The sequence below is a fragment of the Monodon monoceros genome, unplaced genomic scaffold, assembly GCF_005190385.1.
Source record: "Monodon monoceros isolate NGI ecotype Baffin Bay Population unplaced genomic scaffold, NGI_Narwhal_1 Super_Scaffold_6, whole genome shotgun sequence".
Taxonomy (NCBI): domain Eukaryota; kingdom Metazoa; phylum Chordata; class Mammalia; order Artiodactyla; family Monodontidae; genus Monodon; species Monodon monoceros.
In genome coordinates, this window is record NW_021703783.1 from 29,373,612 (window position 1) to 29,401,308 (window position 27,697).

The following is a 27,697-nucleotide window of genomic DNA, read 5'->3' on the forward strand; positions in this document are numbered from 1 at the left end:
AAACATGGAATAACTAATATGGGTCAAAACAATTATTTTAACCTCAATAGCTATTTTCCCCGTTATAAAATTCCTAAGAAGTGCTCTTTGCTAAAATATAATATTTAATTTGTTGTATCTACTGTCTTATCCAATCATCATGAATATTATATTTTTGAGTAATTAAACTTTTATATCATGTTTGAGCTCTTTCGGTATTTTGTCTTTCATTTTTTAGTTTCAGAGGAACAACTGACTGAATTTGTTGAGAATAAAGATTATATGATATTGCTAAGTACATTAAAACATTTTAAAGATGAAGAGGAAATTGTGTTTCATGTACTGCACTGTTTATATTCTCTAGCAATTCCTTGTAAGTAGCCTGCATACATGGTTTCATTTTTGAATCTGAAAAATTACAATATATCTTCTTTCTGAGTGTGTTTCAAAAATATTTTTATTATTTAGAAACTTGTAGATGCTAAACTCATTCATTTATTCATTTAATAAATTTTTATTTATTGATGCTGTACTGCTACCGGCTCTGGGCTTGGTGCTGGAGAAACAGTAGCAGAAAATATAAACATGTTTCTTTCCTTTTCTGACCCCATAGCACCCCACAAGATACAGATAAGCATGGAAGTGATTACGAAGTATTATAGGGCAAGTGTTGGCAGAAGTACCTAGGGTTTTGAGAACAAACAGGGAGTGAGGCAAGATCTCTCAGCGGAGTCTTGAATGATGAGGAGAGCTTTGTGTGCGGAGAGGTGTGAGGTGAAGTAGAAGTGCAGGCAGTATCCCAGGCAGTGGGCATCCTAAGTGTAAAGATCCTGGAGCAAAAGATAGCATAGAGGAATCAAGAGGATAAAAGTAGCTCAGTAAACTGTATTTATAAGTGTGTGCACGCATGCGTGTGTGTAATACACATGCAGAGCCCTGAGCATCTGCTCCTGTGCCATTTCATGGAGGTAGGGGAAGGGCTTGATGAGAGTCAGTGGATGAGGCTGGAGACATAACCAGATCCTAGGGCCTGAAAAGCCACAGGAAGGAGTTGGAACTTTATTGTGATTCTTGTTTAGCATTTGGGTGATGCTATGAAATCTAGCCACTTTTATAACAAAAAAAGTACAAATAAGAAGAAATTAATTTGCTGTGTATGCTACCAGTGAATACTAATGGACAAAAATAATACATCAGATTTCTATTACTTTTGTAAGTGCACATGAGCATTTTGTATTTCATGTATTACGTGTTTGGGCTTGTACAGGATTTACACATGCATTTATCTGGTAATAATTTCATCTTCACACATGTGAAGTTGTGAGGATTAAATCAGTTAAATAATGTGAAAAATGTAGAATAGTACCTGGTAATGTAATGTAGTAAGTGTGGTTAAAACACTGACAGTATTACTACCTGCTTTGTATTTCATACATATGTAGCTTATTATATATAATATGCATATATGGTTTCAGACATAGAAATCTCACAGATGTGAGACTAATCGCCTTCTGAAAGAATGCCCGTTCTTAATAATGGTTATAAAATCCATCATTTTCTTATCCATGGAAAGTTAAACTCTTAGAAGTAGATGGGGCAGAACAATAATAGGAAATGGAATTTAAACTTCTCTGAGTCATCTACTGCCAACAAACTGAATATATTCTTCATTTTACCTTTCCTTGGCTATACATTTATTTATTTATTTTGTGCTGGTTGTTTTGAAATTCATTCTTTTCCACCCACATCACCATAACTCCAGTGTAAATGTGCTGATTCATAAAGAAAAGGTCAAAGAAAGCAGCAACTAAAACTTAAAAAAAAGCAAGTGTCTTAAACTTTACCTTGAATCTAGAGCAGGTTGTATCTTTGATTCTGAATAAAAGGAGGTAATTGCGTTGAGGCCATTTCCTTTCATTTCATTTCCTTCTTTTTCCATATTTAGTGTTTTTTTAAATACAAATTAAACATTAAAAATGTAGTTTTTGGAAAACAGTTGGTTAGTTTGATTGTGCCAGAAAAGAAAGAAAAATGTTTTGCAAACACCTTTTTTCTGTCTGTTTTAAGAATAGTCAACATTTCATTCAGACATATAAATTAGTTTTCTCCACATAGGTTCACATACTCTATTGATTAATTGCCTTTCCCAGTGGATTCTTTCCTTCCTTTGTGGTTCACCTATGTTTATCCCTTAGTTATACATTTTAATATTATGTCCCTCCTCTCCCCTTCATCCATTCTTTTCCCTGTCTATCTCAGAGCCTTCAGGAAGCTCGGTTTTGCTGCCTTTTACACTGGCTGCTCTTCTGCTGCCCTTCTGGAATGGACAGGAAATAGATGATAGCTGATTCTACCTCTTCTATTATGTGATATAATCTTGATTTTCTTTCTGTTGGTTTGAGGAAAGGAGCAATTAAAATCCGTTATCCAGTGGAATAGTGCCTCATTCGGAAACAGGCCCCAAATCCATTTATTTGAAAACTTACAGCCAAAACTTTACGTATTTTGACTTATATAAAAAGCACTCTCAGTTTTCCCTTTATTTTCTTTAAGTTTTTAAGCCAAAAATACAGGAATAAAGCAACTTTCCCTTAATGCTAGAGATGAGTCCTAAATTGTATTATATTAACATCGAACAACAGTGTTTTTATAGCTATTTGACAGAACAGTATATTTAAATTTGGAAATGTAGCCATTATACTGCCATATATTTCAAATCTCTGTAAGGTGTCTTTGTATGCATATTTCAAAGGGGAAATTATTACCTTATTGAAAATTATGATTTCTTTAAATTTAGGCAGTAATGTTGAAGTCCTTATGAGTGGCAATGTCAGGTGTTACAATATTGTGGTAGAAGCCATGATAGCATTCCCTATCAGTGAAAAAATCCAAGAAGTGAGTTGCTGCTTGCTCCATAGGCTTACATTAGGTAAGTTATAATTCTTGGTTAATTTATCGCAGTCTATATGATGTAAGTATATATAGCATACATATCCTTATGTTTATGGGTAAGTAAATATTGTCATACACTGGATGGAAATATTGTAAATTAGCAAACTGTTCTGCCATTCTTAGGTGGAATTTTAATAGGAGTGGCAAAAATAAAAGTGTGCAATATGAGAAGTCTTATCACTGTTATGCTATATTTAAAGTATTATTGTGTAAATAGTTGATACATACAAAAAAATAAGCATAACATATAGAAAATGTGAAGCACAGTGCAAAAGAACTCCTCACCCAACTTAAGTATTAGTACATTACCAGTGCTGGTAAAGCTACTCTGGGCTCTGCCCTTCTTCCACTTTCTCTACAGAGGTTAACACTCTCCAGAATTTTGTGTTAATAAACCTTTTGCTTTCTAAATTAAATTTTACTACATTCATTTGTCTCTGTAAACAAAATTGTTAACGTTTGCTTGTTTTTGCTTGATAAAAATGGCGTCATGCTGAATGTTGTCTTCTGCACGTTTTTAAAGACTATTTTGTTTATAAGACTCATGAATATTTTTGCATATAGTTGTATGTAGTATTCTATGATGTGAGTATACCACAATTTATTTATCCATTTTCCTATCCACGGACATTGGTTTATGTCTTGTTTTATGCTACTACCATCTTTCTTGCTATGAAAGTGTAAAGGAAGGTGAATATCTTTTCAAATATTTTTTTGCTATTGGTGCTTCCTCTTTTTGTGGAGTACCTGATTTGCCTTTTTCTTTTTTTTCATGGTATAGTCTGTCTTCTTAAAAATTGATTCTTAGTTCTGGCTAATAATGTTTTGGTTGTCAGTTATATGTATCGAAAATATTTTGTCTTGATTGGTGAGCTGTCTTTTTATCTTCTTTAAGTGGCTTTTGTGGTATAGTTTAATTTCATGATTAGTTGCTTTGTGATTTAACCTTTTTAATGTATTTTAAGAAATCCTTCCTTTGCCTAAGATAATAAATGTATTCCACATTTTATCCAAAATCTTCCTAATTTAAGCATTAAAGTGTTAAAATCTGTTTGGAATTATTTTATACAGTAGGAATTCAATTAACCCCCCCCATTTATAATATGGAGAGCACAATTTATTATATGGTTCAGCCATTTCCCAGTAGTATCATATATTGAGTATATGTATATAATATGTATGTATTATTTGTAGGTTTATAACATGTAATATATGTATATTTCTGTTTTTGCTGTTCTGTTGTGTTTGTTGATTTGATTTGCCTGGCTCCATATCAAACTGTTTAAATTATTAGAGCTCTGTAAGTCCTGATATCTCAAAAGCTAATAGGTAAAGTCATTATATATTCTTCTTCTTTGGTTACAGCTTGGCTTTTTTCATGGGCCTTTACAATGCCATATACATTTTAGAATTAACTTGTCCAGTTCCTTGGAAAACTCTATTTGGATTTTGATTAAAATCATACAGAATATATGGATCAATTTAAGAACTGACAACTTTACATTATAATTTTTTCCATACAAGTCTTGCACATCTTATTAGTTATTTCTAGGTACCCTATTTTTGTTATTATAAACGGTGTCTTTTTTAAAATTGTATTTTTGAACTGTGTATGTGTAAAGAAATGCAAATGATTTTTTGCATATTAATCTTATCTAAACTCTTATTAATTCTAAAATTTTATTTATAAATGCTCTTAAGTTTTCTGTGTAGCAGTTATTTAATTTGATTTCCTTGTCTTCTTGCATGGCCCACAATTACTAGTACAGTGTTGACTAGAAGCCATGATAGTAGGCATCCTTGTCGTTTTCTTGATTTTAAAGGGAATGCTTTATATTCTTCTATCCAGAATAATGCTTATTATATGGGGTTTTGTTGTTGTTATTGTTGTTGTTAATCTTGGTTTTTTTATAATTATTATTATTTTTTTGCGGTACATGGGCCTCTCACAGTTGTGGCCTCTCCCGTTGCGGAGCACAGGCTCCGGACATGCAGGCTAAGTGGCCATGGCTCAGGGCCCAGCCGCTCTGCGGCACGTGAGATCTTACCGGACCGGGGCACGAACCCATGTCCCCTGCATCGGCAGGCGGACTCTCAACCACTGCACCACCAGGGAAGCCCCAATCTTGTTTGTTTTGTGACAGGTAGCTTTTATCAAGTTAAGAAGTTTCCTTCTGTTTCTTGTTTGCTTTTATTTTAATATGTGGGCATTTTAAAAAGAATTATGAATATTGAATTTTATCAAATATTAAAAAAATTTTAAGATCATTTGTTTTCCTCTTGATAATATGGAGAATTAGAATTGCATGTACAGGTTTTCTAATAGTAAGTCACTTTGTACTCCTATGATAAATTCAACTTGGTCATTTTATTAGATTTTTTATATATTTATAAAAAAATCTAAAATATAAAAAATATAAAAAAATTTATATATTTATTTTCAGATCTGCCAGGTAACTTTTGACTGACTTATTCACTCTTCCCTTCCCCTTTCTCTTTTCTTTTATTCTAATTTTATTTCTTTAATCATTAATACATAGCTATCTTGTGTTCTGTATCTGATAATTCCAATATATGAAGTTCTTGAGAGTTTAAACCTACTGCTCCTGTGCTGACTGCCTGTCTGTCATGGAGTCTTGTTTTCCTGTATGTTTGTGAGTTTTTCTTTGATTGAGTTTAATCTCTGAGAATCCTGAGGACCTAAACATCTCATCCAGAGATGTTTGCCAGAAGCTAGGGCACAGGACTGACCTGGGACCACTTTAGAATCTTTTTAAGATTCAAACTTGAAGTGGGAGACTCTGATTGAGCTACCCTCCTTTGGAGAGAGTACAAGGATAGTCTGATCAAGGCTAGTTGATCACAGTGACTCATACTTTCCCACATGGCTACTCTGGCTTGACCATTTGCTTTCAGCTCACAGTTCTTGTTTCAGCTCCTTGTTGAGCCTTCCCCAACTCCCTCAATACACACCCTGGAGATTTCCTTGATGTTTTTGTGAGGAGAACAACGCATTAAAAAGTAAATGGTTGGTGAATAGTAAGGCAGGATCCCTAACTGTTGGAAATTGGTTCCGACAACCTTTTCTAAAAAGGATCACCAGAAATGTTTTGTGCAAAATCAGGATTATTATAATAGACATTTGACTTTTCATCACTATAACTTTGGGAAAAAACATCATCATTCATTTAAAAAAACTCATTTTTATGTTTTTATTGTAGCAACTTATATTTTTACTTACATAAATATGGCTATATCCCCTGTATTCAGAATTTGTATAATTCTGCAGTTGATTTTAGCCTTGGGAATATTCCTAGGTAGTTTCAGTTAAAATGGAATTTTTATAAATTGAATTCTAATTTGCATACACAACTTCAGTTTGTTTCTTTCCTTGATAAGCATTTATTGAATGCTTATCATTTGACCAAAACTGTGGAGATATGAAAATAATGTCTTATTTGCACATTTCTTTCATATTTTCTAAAGTAGTTTCATATACAATATATAATTTTTTGATCCTTGAAACAATCCTGGGAGATGTGATATTTTTATTATCTCCATATTTACAGATGAGGACCTATTTTAGCAAGTCTGTGTGTCTTATTCAAGATCATGTAGTCAGTAAGTGGTAAAATACAGAATTTCTGCATTCATAAGCAAAACAAAGCATTTCTTCTAAAATGTTGTAGCCATTTACTAGTTTATTTCTTTTATCAGGTGAGAATTTTACTCATATTTTCATGAAGTAGCACACAGTTGTACAAGCTAGCTGATATCTGGGAGAGTTGTAAAGTAATTCAAAAGTTGATTTCTTAAATCTAGGTAATATAGTAGCACACTAATACAGAATTCTCTATTTCGTGTTCTACGATTTACCACTCAAGTTAAAACTTGCAGGACATACTAAGAATGTGAGTTTACCTTAATCCCTTAAATGAGCCAGACGAGGAAGTGGTTTTATTGTCATGAGGAAATGGTACTTGAATTTCAAATAGGTCTACAATAGCACATTAAGGGTGGTTGACATTATACTGTTGAAATTAAATAAACCATATAAAATATTATAAGTTTCATATTGTTCTGTGACATTTTTTGAAAGTAAAAAGTCATCAAATTGATCTTTTTTTTGGCCGCACCTCAAGGCTTGTGGGATCTTAATTCCTTGACCAGGGATTAAACCCAGGCCCTTGGCAGTGACAGTGCAGAGTCTTAACCACTGGACCACCAGCGAATTTCCTCAAATTGATCTTTAAAGGTGCTTTCTTAGTGACTAGAGAATTTATTGTCCCTGTTACAGTTTCAAAGAAGCTGAATAAAACTTACTTCTTCCTCATAATTAAAATAAAAACCCAAAGTCAGTAAATAAATACTAAGCATTTTGTCAAATTATGAAATTCAATTATGAGGTTAATGCATTTAAAGGCCTTATATAATTTACTATATATTTTCACATAAATTAAATATAAATGAAAATAAGATAAGGCCAGTCTCACTGATGTTTGCTCAGAGTCACACAGTTTTCAGTGGTAGAGCAGCTGTTGGCAGTGGCATGGGAATAATACTAGGGAAAAGGAGGTGAGACAGCCCAAGTTTAGACAAGCTGGTAAAAGTGCAAAAGAACCCTTTTTGAAATGACCCTCCAAGACAAGAGACCACTAAGGGCTGGGGAGTATGTCAGCCTAATGGGTGAATACGGAAGAGGCATGAACATAAAAAGATGTTGATAAAGAAGAGCTACCCCTAGTTAATCTGCCTTTTGATTTTGAAGCCTTGATTAATATTTAGTGTGGGCTTTAGGCTTTTCATGGTATAGAATCTTTTCCAATTCTGGCTGTGTGTCTCAGGGATCATCTAATTACACATATAGCTAACTAGGAGTTTCATTCTTACTCCTAGAAGGAAACTTGGTGACTGTTAATGAGTTACAGATAAGCTAAGTGGAAGGAGGCACATATTTTTGGACTGTCATTTACAAGTGTTTTCCTTATAAGGATTTAGATTTCTATATGATTATGAGAAGAATGAGTATAAAAATGTAAGGGATGTCTTCCTGGGTTGGGTTAGAGGTAGTAAAATATTCTCATATTTTTCTTCTAAGATTATCATAGACAAGATCAGGTAATGATAAGTGTGCCAATGGGTTTTCTGAGCACTATTCTTTAAGTGAAAGAAGGCTGTTTCAGCAAAAGCATTTAATGACAAGGAAGGTTTTTTCCCCCGTCTTTTAGAAGGCAGGAAAATTAAGCTGTTTTGTACACTCAATATTGTAGTGTCATGAATAACAGATACCTCATTGTTTTACTATGATGATGACATGAGAGGGAGTCAATGAACACAAGTTAATATAACTCAAACATTTAATTTTTTTTTTGCCCAGTCAGTTCCGTTGTTAAGCAAGATAATTGAATGAGTGCATAAAATAAATTTTCAATACTTTATGCAATCCTCTTAAGCTATTTTAATTAAAGTAAATATATGTTTTAATGTCATTAAGAATAGTCATCACTACTCAAATTTGTTGATTTAAATACTGTTATGTGATTAAAGGTAATTTAAGTTCCATGGATGAGAATTTCCACTAATATCTCACTTAACTTTCAGGTAATTTTTTTAATATCCTGGTATTAAACGAGGTGCATGAGTTTGTGGTGAAAGCTGTGCAGCAGTATTCAGAGAATGCAGCATTACAGATTGCAGCACTCAGCTGTTTAGCTCTCCTCAGTAAGTAACTTAACTAACAAGGAAATTCTTACAGGTGCATTTGATCTTGAATATTAACATTATAACAAGACAGTCATATGTGGAGAAGGAACCCTTAAATGCCTTTTCTGTCTTAATGTAACTCATTGTCCAATAGACGGTACTTTCAAGGGAACTAACAGTTGTGGTAAGTACATCCTTCCCAGTTCAGATATCAGTAAATACATCCTTGATTTAGCTTTATTATTAGCAGTTAACTTCCTTAATTAATCTTCCTCTAGCCTATTAGTTTTGTTTGGTACCCTCTTGCTCATTTGGTAATTTATCTAGATGGGATAGCAGTATGATGAAGTGTGTAATATATTAAAAAGGTCTTTTAAATAACCAGGGCCACTACTAAAGAATACCTCACTCTGTTGATAATGTTTCAATATACGGACTTAGAGTTGGTCATTCAAGCTGTAAGTAAGTTACATGTTTACATTTTTTCCAAGCTGAGACCATTTTCTTAAATCAAGACTTAGAGGAAAAGAATGAGAATCAGGAGAATGATGATGAAGAAGAAGATAAATTGTTTTGGCTGGAAGCCTGCTACAAAGCATTAACGTGGCATAGAAAGAACAAGCATGTGCAGGTTAGACTCTTTCATAAATTTTATAGTCTTTCAAAATTGTTTGTTCAATAATTTATTTTTTGACAGTTTTCTTTTTTTCCTTCCCTAATCCAGGAGGCTGCATGTTGGGCCCTGAATAATCTCCTTATGTACCAAAACAGTTTACATGAGAAGATTGGAGATGAAGATGGCCAGTCAGTAGTTTTGATTCTATTTGATAGAAAATTTCAGTCATATTTTTAATCAATCCACATGAAATACCATAACTGAAATTTTTATTGTTTGAAATATTTTTGATGTAGGCATTTATGTTTTAAGTGTTGCCACAAAATACTTGTGGATATATATTTTGATCCCATTGCCTTGGATAGTTAGTAAAAGGTGGTTTGTTTGAGAGTTATTACTGAGAGATTTAGAATCGAGTCATTCAGTAAATTATGAATCATCAAGAAAGAACCTTTCAATTTTCTGGCTAATCATTTAAAATGCCATATTAATTAATCTCAAGTGATAGAAATCGGAGAGCAATCTGTGACCTTTTCTGTTGTGGTTACTAGCCAGCAGGTTGTCAATATCAGGAATTAGATGTGCTTAGAAGCCTCCTATAGTGATTCTCCACTTGGTGTAGCAGTGTTGAACTCTCTTCTCTTGAGAGGGTTATTTGTAGCTGTCAGCTCTTGAGGATGCTTTCTATGGGAGCACCATTTAAACCTCGTAAGACCAGTCATCTCTCCCACAGATACACGAGTTCTGAGTATATCAGATTTGTTTCATGTCCATGAGCAACTGCTTAGATTTTTACTGTTGGCTCTGCATATCCTCTGGATTTTAAATTTTGAATGACTTACCTTGGAAATTTAAATAGTAATATTCTGCATCTCAAATCGTGACAGCCTGTCAGCAGAGTGATCTACTGCCAATCAGAAGGGAATTAATGACACAGATGCTATTTATTTAAACATCTATTTTGAATGGAAACAGTAAATTTTGAAAAATATATGTTAAACCAGCCTTCTAATCTGCTTTGAGCAATCTTTTAAAGAAATTAGGATAAGGTTGGTTCATGTTGCAGTTTATAAACTTCAGTTCATAGACACTAATTCCTCAAAATCCATAGGAGATCATTAAAATAAATACATCATTAAAACATATTTATGCTCTACATTAAAAATTTCACTTTGCTTCATTATGACTTTTAATTTTTCATTTCTTGCTTACATCATCTTCTTTTTCTCACTTAATCTTTTTACCCTTAGCACCTCTTTATATATCTGCTGAGTCTTTTATTTTCTCTGTCTACTGCTTATCTACTTTGAAGAAACAGAAATACTACTTTACTAGTAGTTCACGGATTTGAATATAACTTTTAAATACAAAACTGTTTAAGTGTAATTCACTCCTGTGAGTAGAGGTGGCATAAAATATTGTTTATCTGCCCTTATTTGTTGTTAGAGAGATTAGATAACAGTAAGTGAATATTTGAGCTAATTATTAAAGAGATTACTATTCATATTGTGGTTGAATTTGTGAAAGGTTCCCAGCTCACAGGGAAGTGATGCTCTCGATGCTGATGCATTCTTCATCAAAAGAAGTCTTCCAGGCATCTGCAAATGCATTGTCGACTCTGTTAGAACAAAATGGTAAGAGATACACCATATTTTTTAATAAAAAGAAACACGTTTTGTGGTATTTTTTAAATTATAAAAGCAATATATTGTAAAAACTTCAAATATGTAAATTATACATCTAATATATAGATATATTGATATATAGGTAAAAGGATAAAGAAGAAAATAACATTTTGATGTTCTTCTGGACTTCTATGTATGTACTTACACATGGCATATACAATATGCTTTATATTTTTTGGAGAAATGGGATCATATAATTTTTTATAAACAAATTTTACATTTCTTTTTTTGTGTTGATAAATGTAAATTCTCACATTATTGTTTTTAATGGTTGTGTAGTTTCCCAATGTATGCCTATTTCCTATTTTATAGTCCACTTTCTTCTTGATGGACTTTTAGCTTGTGTCCAGTGGTATTTTTTTTGGATACCTATAATAATCGCCAAACGGTCACTTTTTTCCCCCAGTTTCTTTTATACACTCTTCTTGTTATTTTATTAGGAATGCAATGGGTGGAGAGATATTCACCATTATAAAATCTGCTAAAATTGTCCATTATAAAAATTAAAAAAAATAGTCCTTTACATGTAAATCTTATAGCTTTGCATTATTAAGGAGAGAAAAATGGCTGTTATACCTTTGGAAGAACACTTGAGGTTTAAAACTGAGTCTCAGGCTGCTCTGATTCCTGCCCTTATAAACAGGAAATACTGCCAGAAAATCTTGGGAGAAAATTCATCATAAAGGCATTGGGACTTGGCAGCTCTTGAAGGATATTTTTGGAGGGAGAAAAATAGAGAAAAACACTGAAAGCTTGAAAATAAGACCAGTGTTAGCATCAGCTTTTAGTAGAGAACCTGGTTAGAGTGAAAAGAATAAAGAAACCTCCTCGTGCATGTTTCCTTACACTATTATTTAAGTCAAATCAAGAGAAAAATCACTTCTTTGTTTTCCTCCTTTCTCGCTCTACCTCTCTGATGGCACTGAAAAGGCCATCATAAGAGGCTTGGGCTGGCAAGAGCCCTGAGAGATAGCCAGGGGTTGTCTTCAAGGGATAATGAGTCAGAGCAGGAGTGGCAGAAAAGGAAACTGCTCTTCTTGAGTCACCCATCCTCTACTGTGCAGAGATCTGTATGGGGATCTCACTCTTGAAAATGAGCACTGGCCTTGGCTGTTTTTTGTGTGAGGCCCCTTAGAGAGGAGACAAACCCTTACCATGTACAAACCACATTGTGTTGGTGCTGTAGTTCTTAACTCCCTGGACATCTTTGATATGTCAACAAAACAACCATGATTTTGTGAGATTTAAACTGCTTCTTTTTTTTGTTGTTGTTTTTTTAAGAAAAGGATTACTTTATACATATTGACACATACATGTAAGAATCCTGGAGACATTAGCTAAAGCTACCATAGTAGTACTCATTTCTGTAATTGGTCACCAGGTCGTAGTTGGTGTGTGTGTATGTGTATATGTATATATATTTAGTTAGTTTCTGTTTTCATCTCCTCATTCCATATTTCCCATGTCCTCCGCCAGAACTTCAGTTGCTCCTGGTTCTGGAGTGACCCAAACCTTCATCCATGAAAGGTCAAAGTCCTCAGTCATACTGCTTTTTTTTGGTTGCTGTAGTTTTCTTTCTTTCTTTCTTTTGAATTTTTTAAAAATTTTTTTATTTTTATTGAAGTATAGTTGATTTACAATGTTGTGTTAGTTTCAGGTGTACAGCACAGTGATTCAGTTATACATACATATATTCTTTTTCAGATTATTTTCCCTTATAGGTGATTACAAAATATTGAGTATAGTCCCCTGTGCTATACAGTAGGTACTTGTTGGTTACTTATTTTATATATTATAGTAGTGTGTTGGTTGCTGTAGTTTTCAATTCACTTTTACTGTTGGGGATGCAGGTATCAAGAGGCTGCTAGAGATTACCTTGTATCTCAGACAGTCTTCCTCACCACCGTTGTGTAGCAGTAACCTGTCTCCCCTCGGTAATTGGATCAGTAACATCAGCCAGGAGAGTAGCTCCTTTTTTAAACTGGTGGTTCAGTTCATAAGTAGCTTAAAGTGGCCAGGTAGATGTCACATGCTCTGATTAGGTGGAACCATTGTTGTTTCCCCTGATGAAAGCTTATCCTGCTCCATGCAAGACAGTAGTATTTAGGTTAGAAGATGTACCATTTTTACTTTTTAAAATATTTTTTCTTGTGCTTTTTTCTTCATTTTTATTGAGATATAATTGACATAAAGCATTGTATAAGTTTAAGGTGTACAGCATTATGAAATTATTAGTACAATAAGTTCAGTGAACTTCCATCATCTCATATGGATACAAAATAAAAGAAGAAAGAAATGTTTTCCTTGTGATGAGAACTCTTAGGATTAACTCTCTTAACAACTTTCATATATAACACACAGCAGTGTTACTTATATTAATCATGTTGTACATTATAGCCCTAGTATTTATTTATCTTATAAATGGGAGTTTGTACCTTTTCACCACTTTCATCCAATCCCCCCTTCCACCCCTCCCCCAGCTTTTGGTAACCACAAATTCCTCTTTTTCTATGATTCTGTTTTTGAAATATAATTGACCTGCAACACTCTGTTAGTTCCAGGTGCACAACATAGCGATTTTATATTTCTATACACTACAAAATGAGCAGCATGGTCAGCCTAGTTATCATCTGTCATTATACAAAGATATTACGTTATTATAGACTATATTTCCCATGCTATACATTCCATCCCTATGACTCCTTTATTGTGTAACAGGAAGTTTGTACCTCTTAAGTTCCCTCCCCCTCTTTCACTTATCCCCCACTGTTCTCTGCTCTGGCAACCACCATTTTGTTTGCTGTATCTATGAGTCTGTTTGTTTCATCGTTTGTTCACTTCTTTTCCTTTTAACATTCCACATATAAGTGAAATCATAGGATATTTGTCTTTCTCCTACTTATTTCACTTAGTCTAACCCCCTAGGTCCATCATGTTGCTGCAAGTGGCAAGATTTTACTTTTTTTCATGGCTCAGTAATATTCACATCTTCCATTAATGTATCTATGGGCACTTAGGTTGCTTCCATATTTTGGCTATTGTGAATAATGCTACAATGAACATAGGGGTGCATATATATATTTTCTTTTTAAAAAATTTATTGGAATATAGTTGATTTACAATGTTGTGTTAGCTTCAGGTGTACAGCAAAGTGATTCACTTTGTAATATGTAAATATTTGTATTCTTTTTTTACATTCTCCTCTGTTATAGGTTATTACAAGATACTGAGTATAGTTCCCTGTGCTATATAGTAGGTCCTTGTTGGTTATCTATTTTATATATAGTAGTGTGTATATTTTAATCCCAAACTCCCAATTTATCCCTTCCCCCCATTTGGTAACTATAAGTTTGTTTTCTGTGTCTGTGAATCTATTTCTTTTTTGTAAATAAGTTCATTTGTATAATTTTTTTTAGATTCCTCATATATAAGTGATATCATATGATATTTATCTTTCTCTGTCTGGCTTACTTCACTTAGTATGAGCATATATCTTTTCGAATTAGCGTTTTTGTTTTCTTTGGATAAATATCCAGGAGTGGAATTGCTGGATCATATGGTAGTTCTACTTTTAATTTTTTGAGGTATCTCCATACTGTTTTCCATAGTGCCTGCACCAGTTTGCATTCTACCAACAGTTCATGAGGGTTCGCTTCTCTGCACATCCTCGCCAACATTTGTTATTTGTGGTCTTTTTGATGATAGCCATTCTGATAGTTGTGAGGTGATACATCATTATGGTTTTGATTTGCATTTCCCTGATGATTAGTAATGTTGAGCATCTTTTCCTGTGTGTGTTGGCCATCCCTAAGTCTTCTTTGAAAAATGTTTATTAGGGTCATCTGCCCATATTTTAGTCTTGTTATTTGTTTTTCTGATGTTGGGCTGTATAAGTTCTTTGTATATTTTGAACATGAACCCCTTATTAGATATATCATTTGCAAATATCTTCTCCCATTCAGTAGGTGGCCATTTCGTTTTGTTGATAGTTTCCTTTACTGGGCAAAAGCTTTTTAGTTTGATGCAGTCCCATTTGTTCATTTTTACTTTTGATTCCCTTGCCTGAGGAGAGAGATCGAAAAACATTCGATCATTGACAAAGATCATTGTCAAAGAGCATACTGCTTATGTTTTCTTTTAGGAGTTTTATGGTTTCAGGTCTTCCATTTAATTCTTTAATCCATTTTGAGTTTATTTTTGTATATCCTGTGAAAAGGAAGTCCAGCTTGATTCTTTTGTATGTAGTTGTCCAGTTTTCCTAACACCATTTATGGAAGAGGCTGTGTTTACCCCATTGTATATTCCTGCATCCTTTGTTGGAGAGTAAGTGAACATATAAGTGTGGGTACATTTCTGGACTCTTTAGTCTGTTCCGTTGAGCTACGTGTTTGTTTGTTTGTTTGTTTTGCCAGTATCATACTGTTTTGTTTACTATTAGTTTGAAATCAGGGAGCGTGATGCCTCCAGTTTTGTTCTTCTTTTTAAGATTGTTTTGGATATTTGGTGTATTTTGTGTTTCCATAAAAATCTTAGAATGGTTTGTTCTAGTTCTGTGAAAAATGCCATTGGTATTTTGATAGGGATTGCTTTGAACCTGTAGATTGCCTGGGGTAGTTTGGTCATTTTAACAGTATTAATTCTTCCAATCTATGAGCACAGAATAGCTTTTCATTTGTTTGTGTCATCTTCATTTTCTTTCATTAGTGTCTATAGTTTTCTGAGTATAGGTCTTTTACATCTGTAGTTAGATTTATTTCTGATGCAATTGTATATGGGATTGTTTGCTTAATTTCCCTTTCTGATAGTTTGTTCTCATTGTGTGTATAGGAACACAATATATTTCTGTATTTTAATTTTGTACCTGCAACTTTACTAAGTTCATTTATTAGTTCTAATACTTTTTTGGTCGCATCTTTAGGATTTTCTTTATATATATCATGTCATCTGCAAACAGTGATGGTTTTACATTTTCCTCTCCAATTTGGATTCCCTATATTTCTTTGTCTTGTGTGGCTAGGACTTCAAATACTATATTGAATAAAATGACAAAAGTGGGCATCCTTGTCTTGTTCCTGATCTTAGAGGAAATGCTTCAGCTTTTCCCCATTGAGTATGATATTGGCTATAGGTTTTTCATGTAAGGCCATTATTATGTTGAGATATGTTCCCTCTAAACTCACTTTGTTCAGAGTTTTTATCATAAATTGATATTAAATTTTGTCAAAAGCTTTTTCTGCATCTGTTGAGGTTATCATATGCTGTTTTTGTTCTTCAGTTTGTTAGTGTGGTATATCACATTGACTGATTGGTGAATACTGAGTCATCTTTGCATCCCTGGGATAAACCGTGGTGTATGATTCCTTAAATGTACTGTTGAATTCAGTTTGCTAATATTTTGTTGAGGATTTCTGCATTTATGTTCATCAGTTATATTGGCCTGTAATTTTCTTTTGTGGTATCTTTGGTTTTTGTATCAGGGTGGTGCTGGCCTTGTAGAACAGGTTCAGAAGCATTCTTTTCCCTTCAGTTTTTTAGAATAGTTTGAGAAGTAGGGGCATTTACTCTTCTTTAAGTGTTTGGTAGAATTCATCTCTGAAGCTGTCTGGTCCTGGACTTTTGTTTGTTGGGAGTTTTTTGTTTTTATTTATTTATTTTTTTACTGATTCAATTTCATTACTGGTAATCAGTCTGTTTGTATTTTCTGTTTCTTCCTGGTTCAGTCTTGGGAGATTGTACATTTCTAGGAATTTGTCCTTTTCTTCTAGGTTGTCCTTTTTATAGCCATATAATTGCAGTAATCTCTTATGATTCTTTATATTTCTTTGGTTTCGATTGTAACTTCTTTTTTATTTATGATTTTATTGATTTGGGCCAGGTTCTCTCTCTCTGTCTCTTTTTTTATTCTTGATGAGTCTGGCTAACAGTTTATCAATTATGTTTATCTTTTCAGAGTACCAGCTCTAAGTTTTATTGATCTTCTCTATTGAATTTTTAGTCTCTGTTTCATTTATTTCTTCTCTGATCTTTATGATTTCTTTCCTTCTACTAATTTTGGGTTTTGTTTGTTCTTCTTTTTGTGGTCCTTTAGATATAAGGTTAGGTTGTTTATTTGAGATTTTTCTTGTTTTGTGAGGTATGCTTGTATTGCTATATAATTCCCTTTTAGAACTACTTCTGCTTGCATCCGATAGAATTTGGGTTCTTTTCTTTGTGTTTTCATTTATTTCCAGGTATTTTTAAAATTTCTGCTTTGATTTCTTCAGTGACCCATTGGTTGTTTAGTACATATTGTTTAGCCTGCACATATTTGTGTTTTTTTGCAGTTTTTTTCTTCAAGTTTATTTCTAGTCCTATAGCATTACGGTAGGAAAAGATGCTTGATATGATATCAGTCTTTTTAAATTTATTGAGACTTGTTTTGTGGCCTAGCCTGTGATCTGTCCTGGAAAATGTTCCATGTGCACTTGAAAGAAATATGTATTTTGCTGCTTTTGGATAGAGAGTGATATACACACACACACACACACACACACACACACACACACACACACACACATATCTATTAAGTCCATCAGATTCATTGTGTCTTTTAAGGCCAGTGTTTTCATATTGATTTTCTGTCTGAATGATCTGTCCATTGATGTAAATTGAGTGTTAAAGTTCCCTAGTATTATTGTGTTGCTGTCAATTTCTTTCTGTATGTTTGTTAATATTTGCTTTATGTATTCAGGTGTTCCTATGTTGTGTGCATATGTATTTATAATTGTTATATCTTCTTGCTGGATTGATCCCTTTATCACTATGTAATGTCCTTTCTTGTCATTTGTTACAGTCTTTGTTTAAAGTCTATTTTGTCTGATATAAGTATTGCTACCCCAGCTTTCTTTTCTTTTCCATTTGCATGGAATACCTGTTTTCATCCCCTCACTTTCAGTCTGTTTGTGTCTTTAGATCTGAAGTGAGTCTCTTGTAGGTAGCATATAGGTAGATTTTGTTTTATTATCCGTTCAGATACTCTATGTCTTTTGGTTGGAACATTTAGTCCCTTTACATTTTAAGTAATTACTTATGGTGTGTGCTTATTGCTGTTTGTTTATGGGTGCTTTTTTTTGTAGTTCTTTTTTGTTCCTTTTTCTTTTGTTCCTTTCTCTTATGATTTGATGACTATCCTTTAGTTTTATGTTTGGATTATTTTCTTTTTTTCAGTATGTATCTATTATAGATTTTTGGTTCGTGGTTACTGTGAGGGGTGTGTGTGTGTGTATAAAATTATTTTAAGTTGATCTCTTAACTTTTAATTTCTAATTTATTGATCAAATATGGATTTATTTTGTTATTATGAGTATATATTCCTATATATATTATAGATATATATACAGATACACACATATACACATATAAAACATTAATCTGTTGTATTTTTCTTTTTTCCAATGTTACTTTCTTGAGAAGATGATCTCTTAACTTTGAAAGCATTTTAATATCCCTGCATTTTTACTACTCTCTCCACATTCAGTGTTTTTTACATAATATTTGGCATCTTTTTGTTTTGTAAGAATCCCTTACCTACTTACTGTGGGCATAGATGATTTTACTACTTTTTTCTTTTAACCTTCCTACTAGTTTTATAAGTGGTTGATCTACTACCTTTACTTTATTTGCCTTTACCAATGAGATTTGTCCTTTCATAAATTTTATTTTTCTAGTTGTGGTCTTCTTTTTTCCGCTAGAGACATCTCTTTAACATTTCTTGTACAGCATAGTGGTGCTGAACTCTTAGCTTTTGCTAGTCTGTAAAACTCTATCTCTCCTTCAAATGAATGATAGCCTTGCTGGGTAGAGTATTTTTTCCTTTTATCATTTTGAATATATCCTGCTACTCCCTTCTGTTCTGCAGAATTTAAGCTGACAGTCTTATGGGAGTTCCTTTGTATATAACTAGTTGCTTCTCTTTTGCTTTAATATTCTCTCCTTATCTTCAATTTTTTCCATTTTAATTACAATATGTCTTTTTATGGACCTCGATCTGTTGATCTCGTTTGGGACTGTCTGTGCTTTCTGGACCTGGATATCTATTCCTTTCCCAGTTTAGGGAAGTTTTCAGCTATTGTCACTTCAAATAATTTCTCTGCCATTTTCTCTCTCTCTTCTCCTTCTGGGGTCTCTATATGAGAATGTTAGTGTGCTTGATGTTGTCTCAGAGTTCTCTTAAATTGAACTCATATTTTACAGGGGTTTTTTTCCTTTTTTTTTTTTTTTTTTTTTTGTTCAGCTTGTGTTATTTTTCACTACACTGTTTTCCAGTTCACTGATCTATTCCTCTGTATCATCTAATCTACTGTTGAATCCTTGTAGTGTAATTTTCATTTCAATTTTTGTATTCTTCATCTCTTTAATTCTTTATATTTTCTAACTCTTTGTTAAACTCACTGTGCTCATCCTTCTCCTGAGTTTGTTGAGCATCTTTTTTTTTTGCGGTACGCGGGCCTCTCACTGTTGTAGCCTCTCCTGTTGTGGAGCACAGGCTCCAGATGCACAGGCTCAGCGGCCATGGCTCACGGGCCCAGCCACTCCGCGGCATGTGGGATCTTCCCGGACCGGGGCACGAACCCGTGTCCCTTGCATTGGCAGGCAGACTCTCAACCACTGTGCCACCAGGGAAGCCCTGTTGAGCATCTTTTTGATCATTACCTTGAATGCTTTATCCGGTAGATTGCATATCTCCACTTGGCTTAATTCTTCTGAGATTTTATCTTGTTCCTTCATTTGGAACACATTCCTTTGTTGTCTCATTTTGCCTAATTTTTTGTTTTTATTTGTATGTTTAGGTGGGTTGATTGTTTCCTGATCTTGGAGAAGTGCCCTTATGTAGGAACATATTATTAGATCTAGGAGTACACTCCCCTCTGGTTAACAGAGTATATCTTCTAGGGGTGCCCCCTGTGTGTTCTGAGTGGGCTCTTCTGTTGTGGTGAGTCCAACTACTATGGGTGCTCAGGTAGGCGGGGCCAGTTTCTGGCTGGTTGGCCGCCTGAACCTCCTATGCAGAGGCTGCAGGTCCCTGGTGGCCAAGGCTGGGTCATGGCATGGCTGATTGCACAGTCTGGGGATTTCTGGGACTGGTTCTAGCCCACTGGTGGGGAGTCCTGGGTCCTGTCAGGCTGACTTCAGGCCTGGGAGGTCTTGGGGCAGTTGACTGCAGAGCTTAGGGTTTTGGAGCTGGTGCCGACCTGCTGGTTGGCAGTGCCAGGTCCCTGGGTGGCTGGCTGTGCACCTGAGAATCCCGTGGCAGCTGACTATGGGCCTGAGGGGTTCCCAGGACTAGTGCAAACCTGCTGATAGGTGCAGCTGAATCCTAGTGCTAATTGGCTAGATGGAGAACTCCAAAATGGTACTTGTCAGCACCAATGTCCTCGTGGTAGAATATGCTACCCAAAATGGCTGTCAGCAGCATCTTTGTGCCCAGGGGGAGTCGCAGTTACCTTCTGCCTCTCTGGGAGACTCTCCAAGATGAGCAAGTGGGTCTGATCCAGGCTCTTTTCAACTTACTGTGTGCTGGGTCTCCAAGTGTGTGAGACTTCGCATGCACTCTTTAAGGGTGGAATCTGTGTTTCCTACAGCCCTCTTACTCTCCCACTATACAAGCCCCAGTGGCTTTCAAAGCCTGATGTTCTGGGGGCTCATCTTCCCAGTGCAGTACCCCCAGGCTGGAGAGACCAATGAGGGGCTTGGACCTCTTGCTCCATGAGGAGAACCTCTGCAATTGTGATTATCCTCCTGTTTGTTGGTCCCTTATCCGGGAGTGTGGGTCTTGACTACATCACATTCTACACCCCTCCTGTCATCTCATTGTGGTTCTTCTTTTATGTCTTTAGTTGTGGAATATCTTTTCTGCTAGTCTTCAGATCATTCTCATAGATAGTTGCTCTGTAAATAGTTGTAATTTTGGTATGCCCATGTGAGGAGGTGAGCTCAGGGTCTTCCCTGGGAAGAATCTTGATCTCTGCAATTTTTTTTTTTTTTTTTTTGCGATACATGGGCCTCTCACTGCCATGGCCTTTCCTGTTGCAGAGCACAGGCTCCGGACACGCAGGCCCAGCCGCTCCGTGGCATATGGGATCTTCCCAGACCGGGGCACGAACCCATGTCCTCTGCGTCGGCAGGCGGACACCCAACCACTGCACCACCAGGGAAGCCCTGATCTCTGCAATTTTGATCAGTCCTTGGGCTGATTCTTATTATGGTGTCTCAGGATTAGTTACATTTGGAGTTAACCTTGGTTTCTTTGTTCAGAATCAGTCCTCTGCTCTTTCTGCTTTCTTACTTCTTTGTTCTTGGTCACTTGCCATGTTAACTTTCCTCAGATCCCTTTGTATAGTCCTTGGAGTTCTGCCTTATGAGAGTATTAAGAACTTAAGTAGCTTGTTCACCAATCTCCATGGGCAACTTGTCATTGAAACACGCTTGGGAACATTGCATGTGTAGGGCTGGGTATAGTTTTCTAGAAAAAATGACTGGATTCTTGGCCAGAAAAACTGGGTTTTGTGATGGTGCTAACCAGGTGAAGGTTCAAGCATCTTGTGTAACATTTTCTTCATTTAATTAATTAATCAAATTAATATTTATTGAACCTTAGGCACTTGAGACACAGCAGATAAATAGAAATCCCAGGCTCATGAAGCTTACACTCTAGTGGGGAAGATAAATAAAAAGGCTAATTGGCATATATGATATGTGAGGTAACTAAGAAAAAAATACGAAGCAAAGAAGGAGTATACATATTCGGGTTCAGAGGTGATGAAATTGTGACTTTCCTCACTTTCCTCACTGCCTAGTGAGGAAAGAAGGTGACTATTGAAGTGAAGGCCTGGAGGGAGTTTTGCATATTGTTATTGGTCTTGTAAAGCAGATAATTTTTTGCTAAAATGGAGTGGAAGAAGTCATGAGTATTGTGTAGATAGCTGGTAGATGAGATAAGGTGTGTAAAGTCTTCTATAAACTCTAAAGTGACTCCATGCTATAATTTTTTCTCCAACGTGTACTGTATGATGGAATTTCTACTCTTAATTTTCAAGTCTCAAATTGAGTTAATGTCCAAGACAGTGATCATTATAGTGTGGTCTCTGGACCAGAAACATCATTTGGGAACTTGTTAAAAATGTAATTTCTAGGGTGCCATAAGACCCAATGAATCATAAACTCTGTAGGTGGAACCCAGCAATCTGTTTTAACAAGTCACCCAGGGGATTCTCATGTACTCTGAAGTGTGGGAACTGCTGGTCTAGAATAAGTTCTATAATTTAAAGTATTTCCTTGGTTGGAATTTAGTCATTTTAGGAGGGGCTATTAAAACTTCTGATCTGACTGAGCAAAACAACCAAATTCTTTTTTAAATTAATTAATTAAAATCATTAAAAATTTTTTATTGGGCTAAGATTAGTTTATAACATTATAAGTTTCATGTATGCAACATTATCTTTCTACTTCTGTGTATACTACAGTGTGCTCACCACCAAAAATGTAGTTTCTATCCATCATCCCCTTTATACATTTCACACTCCCTGGCCCCTCTCCCCTCTGGTAACCACTAGTACTCTGTTTTTGTTTCGTTTGTTCATTTATTTATTTTTTTATATTCCACGTGTGAGTGAAATCATACAGTATTTGTCTTTCTCCATCTGACTTATTTCACTTAGCATAATACCTCCAAGGTCCATCCATGTTGGTGCAAATGACAAGATTTCATCTTTTTTTATGACTGAGTAGTATTCCACCATATATGTATGTCATATCTTCTTTATGCATTCATTGGTTGATGGGCACTTAGGTTGTTTCCATATCTTGGATATTATAAATAATGCTGTGAAGAACGTAGGGGTGCATATATCTTTTCAAATTAGTGGACTTTCACATTTTTTGGATAAATATCCAGAAGTGGGATACCTGGATCATATGATAGTTCTATTCTTAATTTTTTTGAGGAATCTCCATACTTTTTTCCATAGTGGCTCTACCATTTTACATTCTCTTTTATCCACATCCTCACCAACACTTGAATAACCAACTTCTTATTATATTTTAATGTGTGCTATTCAGGATTTCTTTAAAAGGTGTTAGTTTTCAGATTTTTGCCAGTAATTTAGAATGCATATATCACTTCCACTTATTTCTGAGTTTTGTCTGATCTTTTCTTTTTTTCTCAATTTGAGATGCATATCTTATTTTTTCAAAATAGTACTTAAAGCTTTAAAAGTTTCGTTTCCTGCCACCTTCAAAGTGTTGAAATATAGTGTATAACGTTGGAATTGATATTTATATAGAGGTTTCAAGGTAAGTGATATTTATATAGAAACTTTAAGACAATGTGGAAACTTTAAGACACTGGATTTGCATTTGGTGAAGCAAGTTTATTATGAAGAGGAAAATTAATTTGTAATAATTATTGCTGGGATATAATTACTTTTCGACATATAATATGCAATCAGTTTTAAAGCAATCTATGTGTTTCTTAAGCTTTGGCATTATTCTGTGAAAGTATGTAATTATTTTTGTTCTCTATCAGTGTTTTTCATCACTTTGCATATCATGGCACACATAGAAATGATAATGTTTGTACAGTCCACTGGGGTAAATGGAGAAGGTAGCTCAAGGCTGAGGGCAACCCAGCCTGGTTTCAGCCCCACTTCCCGCATCCCCGAAGAGCCAATAGAATGCTCAGTATCTTCACACATCTATAACTTATTCCCAACTCACTAGTGAGCCTTAGCTCTATATAAGTATGGTTATTTTAGGAAGTTGTTTTAAATATTAGAATGAAATTTAACTTTCATTCTTATTTTGGAGGACATTATTTTAAAATGCATTTCTGCAAAAAATACTCTTTTCATGTGGATGATGGTTACATTCCACTAGTTTACTCTGTGAATGAGACTTTAATACTAAAACCTCAAATGGTTAATAAATGTGTAAAAATTGGAAATGGTATATATTTCAAATTAAAAAAATTAATGACCTTTAAGTTGCCAATGAAATATAAATTAAATATGTATTTTTAATACCTTCCTATGAATTTGGATTATTTTAATAGTATGTGTCTTTTTGCAAGATTATGAGAATGTGCTTTCATTTATACAAGTAACATTTAAAAAATCTTGTAGTTAATTTTAGAAAGATCCTGTTATCAAAAGGAATATATCTGAATGTATTGGAGTTAATGCAGAAGCATATACATTCTCCTGAAGTGGCTGAAAGTGGCTGTAAAATGCTAAATCATCTTTTTGAAGGAAGGTAATACATATTTCTGAATTTATGTAGACTATATTAATTGGACCAGGTAGACTATCAATATTTTGAGCATAATTTTAAGAATAAAAGGAAAAACAAGGCATTTGAAGAGTGAAACATTTTGCAATATAATTTCATGTCAGTGATACATAGACTTATTTTACCTACATATTGAAAGGGATGATAAAGTAGAAATACGTTGAAGGTTTGCTTTTGTGCTTAATGCTTGGTGTTGACTATGTTTTGAAAAATGGCAGTTATATAGAACATAACCTTAAACAGTTTTTCAGATTATTGTGTTATGTGAAAGGTATAAAAGATAAAATCAGGATATGGCTTCTAATTGTTATTTTTAAGTTTACCTTAAATTGTGATTTTTATGGTCCTGGCAGTGTGTGAACCTTTATATATGAGGCAAAAATGCAGTGGAATAACTGACAGTTTAAGATTTTGTACATTCTGGGCAATTAATGTTTCTGGCTGTTTTCTCATATATTAAATGTGTAAATTTCCAGTCCTGGGGATTCAAAGTTAACTATGACAATGTGCCTGCCCTTAAAAATCTCCCTGTCTAGTTGGGGAGACTAATTTATAAACAGATAATTACAATACAGTGTGATAATTCAATGGCAGGATGTGTAAAATCATAGGGTCTTGGTGAACCAAGCTAGGGCGACAAAAGGAGAGAGGCTACAAAGAGGGGATGTGTTTAACCTGGGACTTTAAAGTGGAAAAAAGGGACTATATGTCAGTAACCACAGACCCACGAGAAGTGAGGACACAGTTATGATATGCGGAAGTTTTAGTCAGTAGGGCACTGTGTAAAGCAAGGGCTGCCTCTATTACAGTTTGTAGGACCTACTGAAATCTACATTTATTTATATGTAAAAGAAAGTATAGCCAAAATACCTTAGACACACCAAGACTTAATGCAAAAAATAATTAAGAATACCATATAAGAAGTCTAGTGGTGTTAATCTGGAAGAGGCAGGTAGTTATACAATAAACAGCTCTCTGGACTTGGCAGTCAGAGTTTGCATTCCAGCTCTGGCTCTGTCACATTCCAGTGATAGGACCTTGATGTTTAACCTCTGTCAGCCTAAATTCTGTACCAGGAAAATGCAAATAATAACACCTACTTTCCAGCTTGCTGCCAGTGACCCATGTATAGATCAGAAGGAAGTTGTTCTGGGAAACTAAATAAAAGAATTCCCAGTTTACTGTAAATTTAACTTCTTGATGTCAAAGTTTAACTAAATTAGAATTTAAATTGTGTATGCTCATACTGCCGAATTCACATCAGCCTTTTCTGATAAAATAGTTCTGTTTTCTCGTACTTGTTTCAGATTGGTGTTTGTATTGGAATCAGGTTGTACTCTTAATAAGCATTTCAATATTTTATCTCTAGTAACACTTCCCTGGATACAATGGTAGCAGTGGCCCGCAAAATAATAACAGTTATGAGAAGTCATGAGACGTCAGTATCAGTGCAGCTGGAGGCACTTCGAGCTATTTTACATTTTATAGTTCCAGGTAAGTTACATAATTGATTGTGGGAAGAGATGTCATTTTAAGTGGATTTTTTGACTTTTCATGAAATATCAACTTTCTAGGCAAAAATTAAAGGACCAGTTTCTGCCAACCAAATGTAATCTTTTCACTAGCCCAAAAATTAAAATAGAGGGAAAATGATGATGTGGAAGAGTCAGATAAATTTAGATTAAAATTTAATAAGAAACATCAATAATTTATTTCCAGAAAAAATAACTGCAACATAGTGTGGAGCTTTACCTCCAAGGAGAGTGTCATCTCTGCTATTTCTTTTCTATTTCTGTTGACCTTACCAAGTCCAAGTTTTTTTTTTGTTTTTTTCCTGTCTGAATTATAATAATACCCAACTAATTTTCACACTTCCTCTTTTGCCTCTTTCCAGTCCTTCTTTTACTCTGCGGTTGAATTAATCTTTCTCAAATATAACCATGTAGCTTTTACTCATGAGCCACAATAGTGTCAATCCTCCCCACATTTACTTCCTGCTTACATCTGTTATGACCTTATTTGTCCTCCAAAGCCCATTTAAAACAACTGCTCCCCCATTCATTCAGCACATAGTTATTAAGTGCCTCTTATGTTCTATATATTGTGATGACTGCAAAAGTCTGAAAGACAAGTAAAACAAGACATGACTGTACTATTTATAGGAGCCTAGAGGTAGACAGATAGTTAATTACCAGACAGTTGCGAGGAGCTATTATAGATATATGTATTATAAAAGGCTATAAGAGTATTGATAGAGGCACAGATAATTTATTCAAAAGAGTAGGCCAGAGATTGTGATATTTGAACCTGACGGGTGAATAAGGCTGACCTGGTAAAAAAGCCAGGAAGGACATTTCAAGCAGAAAGAGAAAGTGCTCATGGTGTGGGGTGAGTGGAGCATGGTATGTGAGGAAAGCAGTCCTGGGGATAAATGTGGAAGGACAGGAAGAGGCTGAGAGGGAAGGGCCTTGAACACAACACTGAGCAATTTGTGCTTTTTTTTAGCACATGTCAATTCAAATTTATTTAAGGTGTTGCAAAATTGCAGTGTCATAACCAAATCTGCAATTTATAACAGTAGCACAGTGGTGTGGATAATGATTGACGGGAGGGGAACCTCCTGCAGGGAGATTAGGCTGGAGGCTGTGATAGGTGAGACATGGTGGGGGCCCAGCAAAGAAAACAGAGGAGAGGATGGATGTGGGAGATGTTTAGGAGGTACATTTGGCGTGATTTTCTGACTACTGATTATCAGGGATGTTATTATTATTTTGCTCTGTAAAAGTCCCAATTCTTTTGAAGCCCATTTTTTTTGGTCCTTTTTAAATGAAATCTTCCTAAATCTACCATTATCTGTAGTCATATTGGTATTTTATGTTTCTGAGTATAAGAGTATTCTCTGTATAAGAGTATAGATTTTTTCAAGGAGAGGGCTTTCTTTAGTCATGCCTTTTTTTTTTTTTAACCCCCTGGTAACTTGAACAAATATAGCTATTCAATAAATTTTGAATTGAATCATGATGTCCCATTCATAGTTGTCACACAACTTTAGAGATATAATTTAACAGACATAGTGTTGCTTGAAAATATTATTGTGAATTTTTTTAAACTTTGTAGATTGTAAAAAACAAAACAAAATCCTTTTGATTACCCTTAAAGGTGTCAACCTTCTTCTTTTGAGAGTGGATTTGAGTTTTAAAGATAACCAAAAGACATTATGAATCATCTGTTAGTTAATAACATTCTTTTAGTTCAAAAATAAGTTTTGAATGTAGAATTTCTTTTCTTTTATTGTTCTGAGATTGAGCCTGAAGCGACATTGATAGTCAGTAATAATTTAGATGTATGAAATGATGTATTTAAATGTTTTTTTTTATAATAATGTTTAGGTGTATTAAACAGGTGCCCTTGAAAATAATTTTATAACTTTATGGTGGTA

The 27,697-nt window shown here is 34.6% G+C and overlaps 1 protein-coding gene across 3 annotated transcripts in view; it reads left to right on the forward strand.

Moving 5' to 3' along the window:
* The window catches only part of LRRK2 (leucine rich repeat kinase 2), a 150,624-nt gene that overhangs the window by 13,539 nt on the left and 109,388 nt on the right, over positions 1-27,697 (forward strand). For all 3 annotated transcript variants that reach the window (XM_029204420.1, XM_029204421.1, XM_029204422.1), the window contains 8 exons: positions 218-352; positions 2,777-2,908; positions 8,533-8,652; positions 9,126-9,265; positions 9,359-9,438; positions 10,778-10,884; positions 24,093-24,222; positions 25,628-25,752. In XM_029204420.1, the coding sequence (XP_029060253.1) occupies positions 218-352; positions 2,777-2,908; positions 8,533-8,652; positions 9,126-9,265; positions 9,359-9,438; positions 10,778-10,884; positions 24,093-24,222; positions 25,628-25,752 (969 nt within the window). The remainder of the gene's footprint in view (positions 1-217; positions 353-2,776; positions 2,909-8,532; positions 8,653-9,125; positions 9,266-9,358; positions 9,439-10,777; positions 10,885-24,092; positions 24,223-25,627; positions 25,753-27,697) is intronic.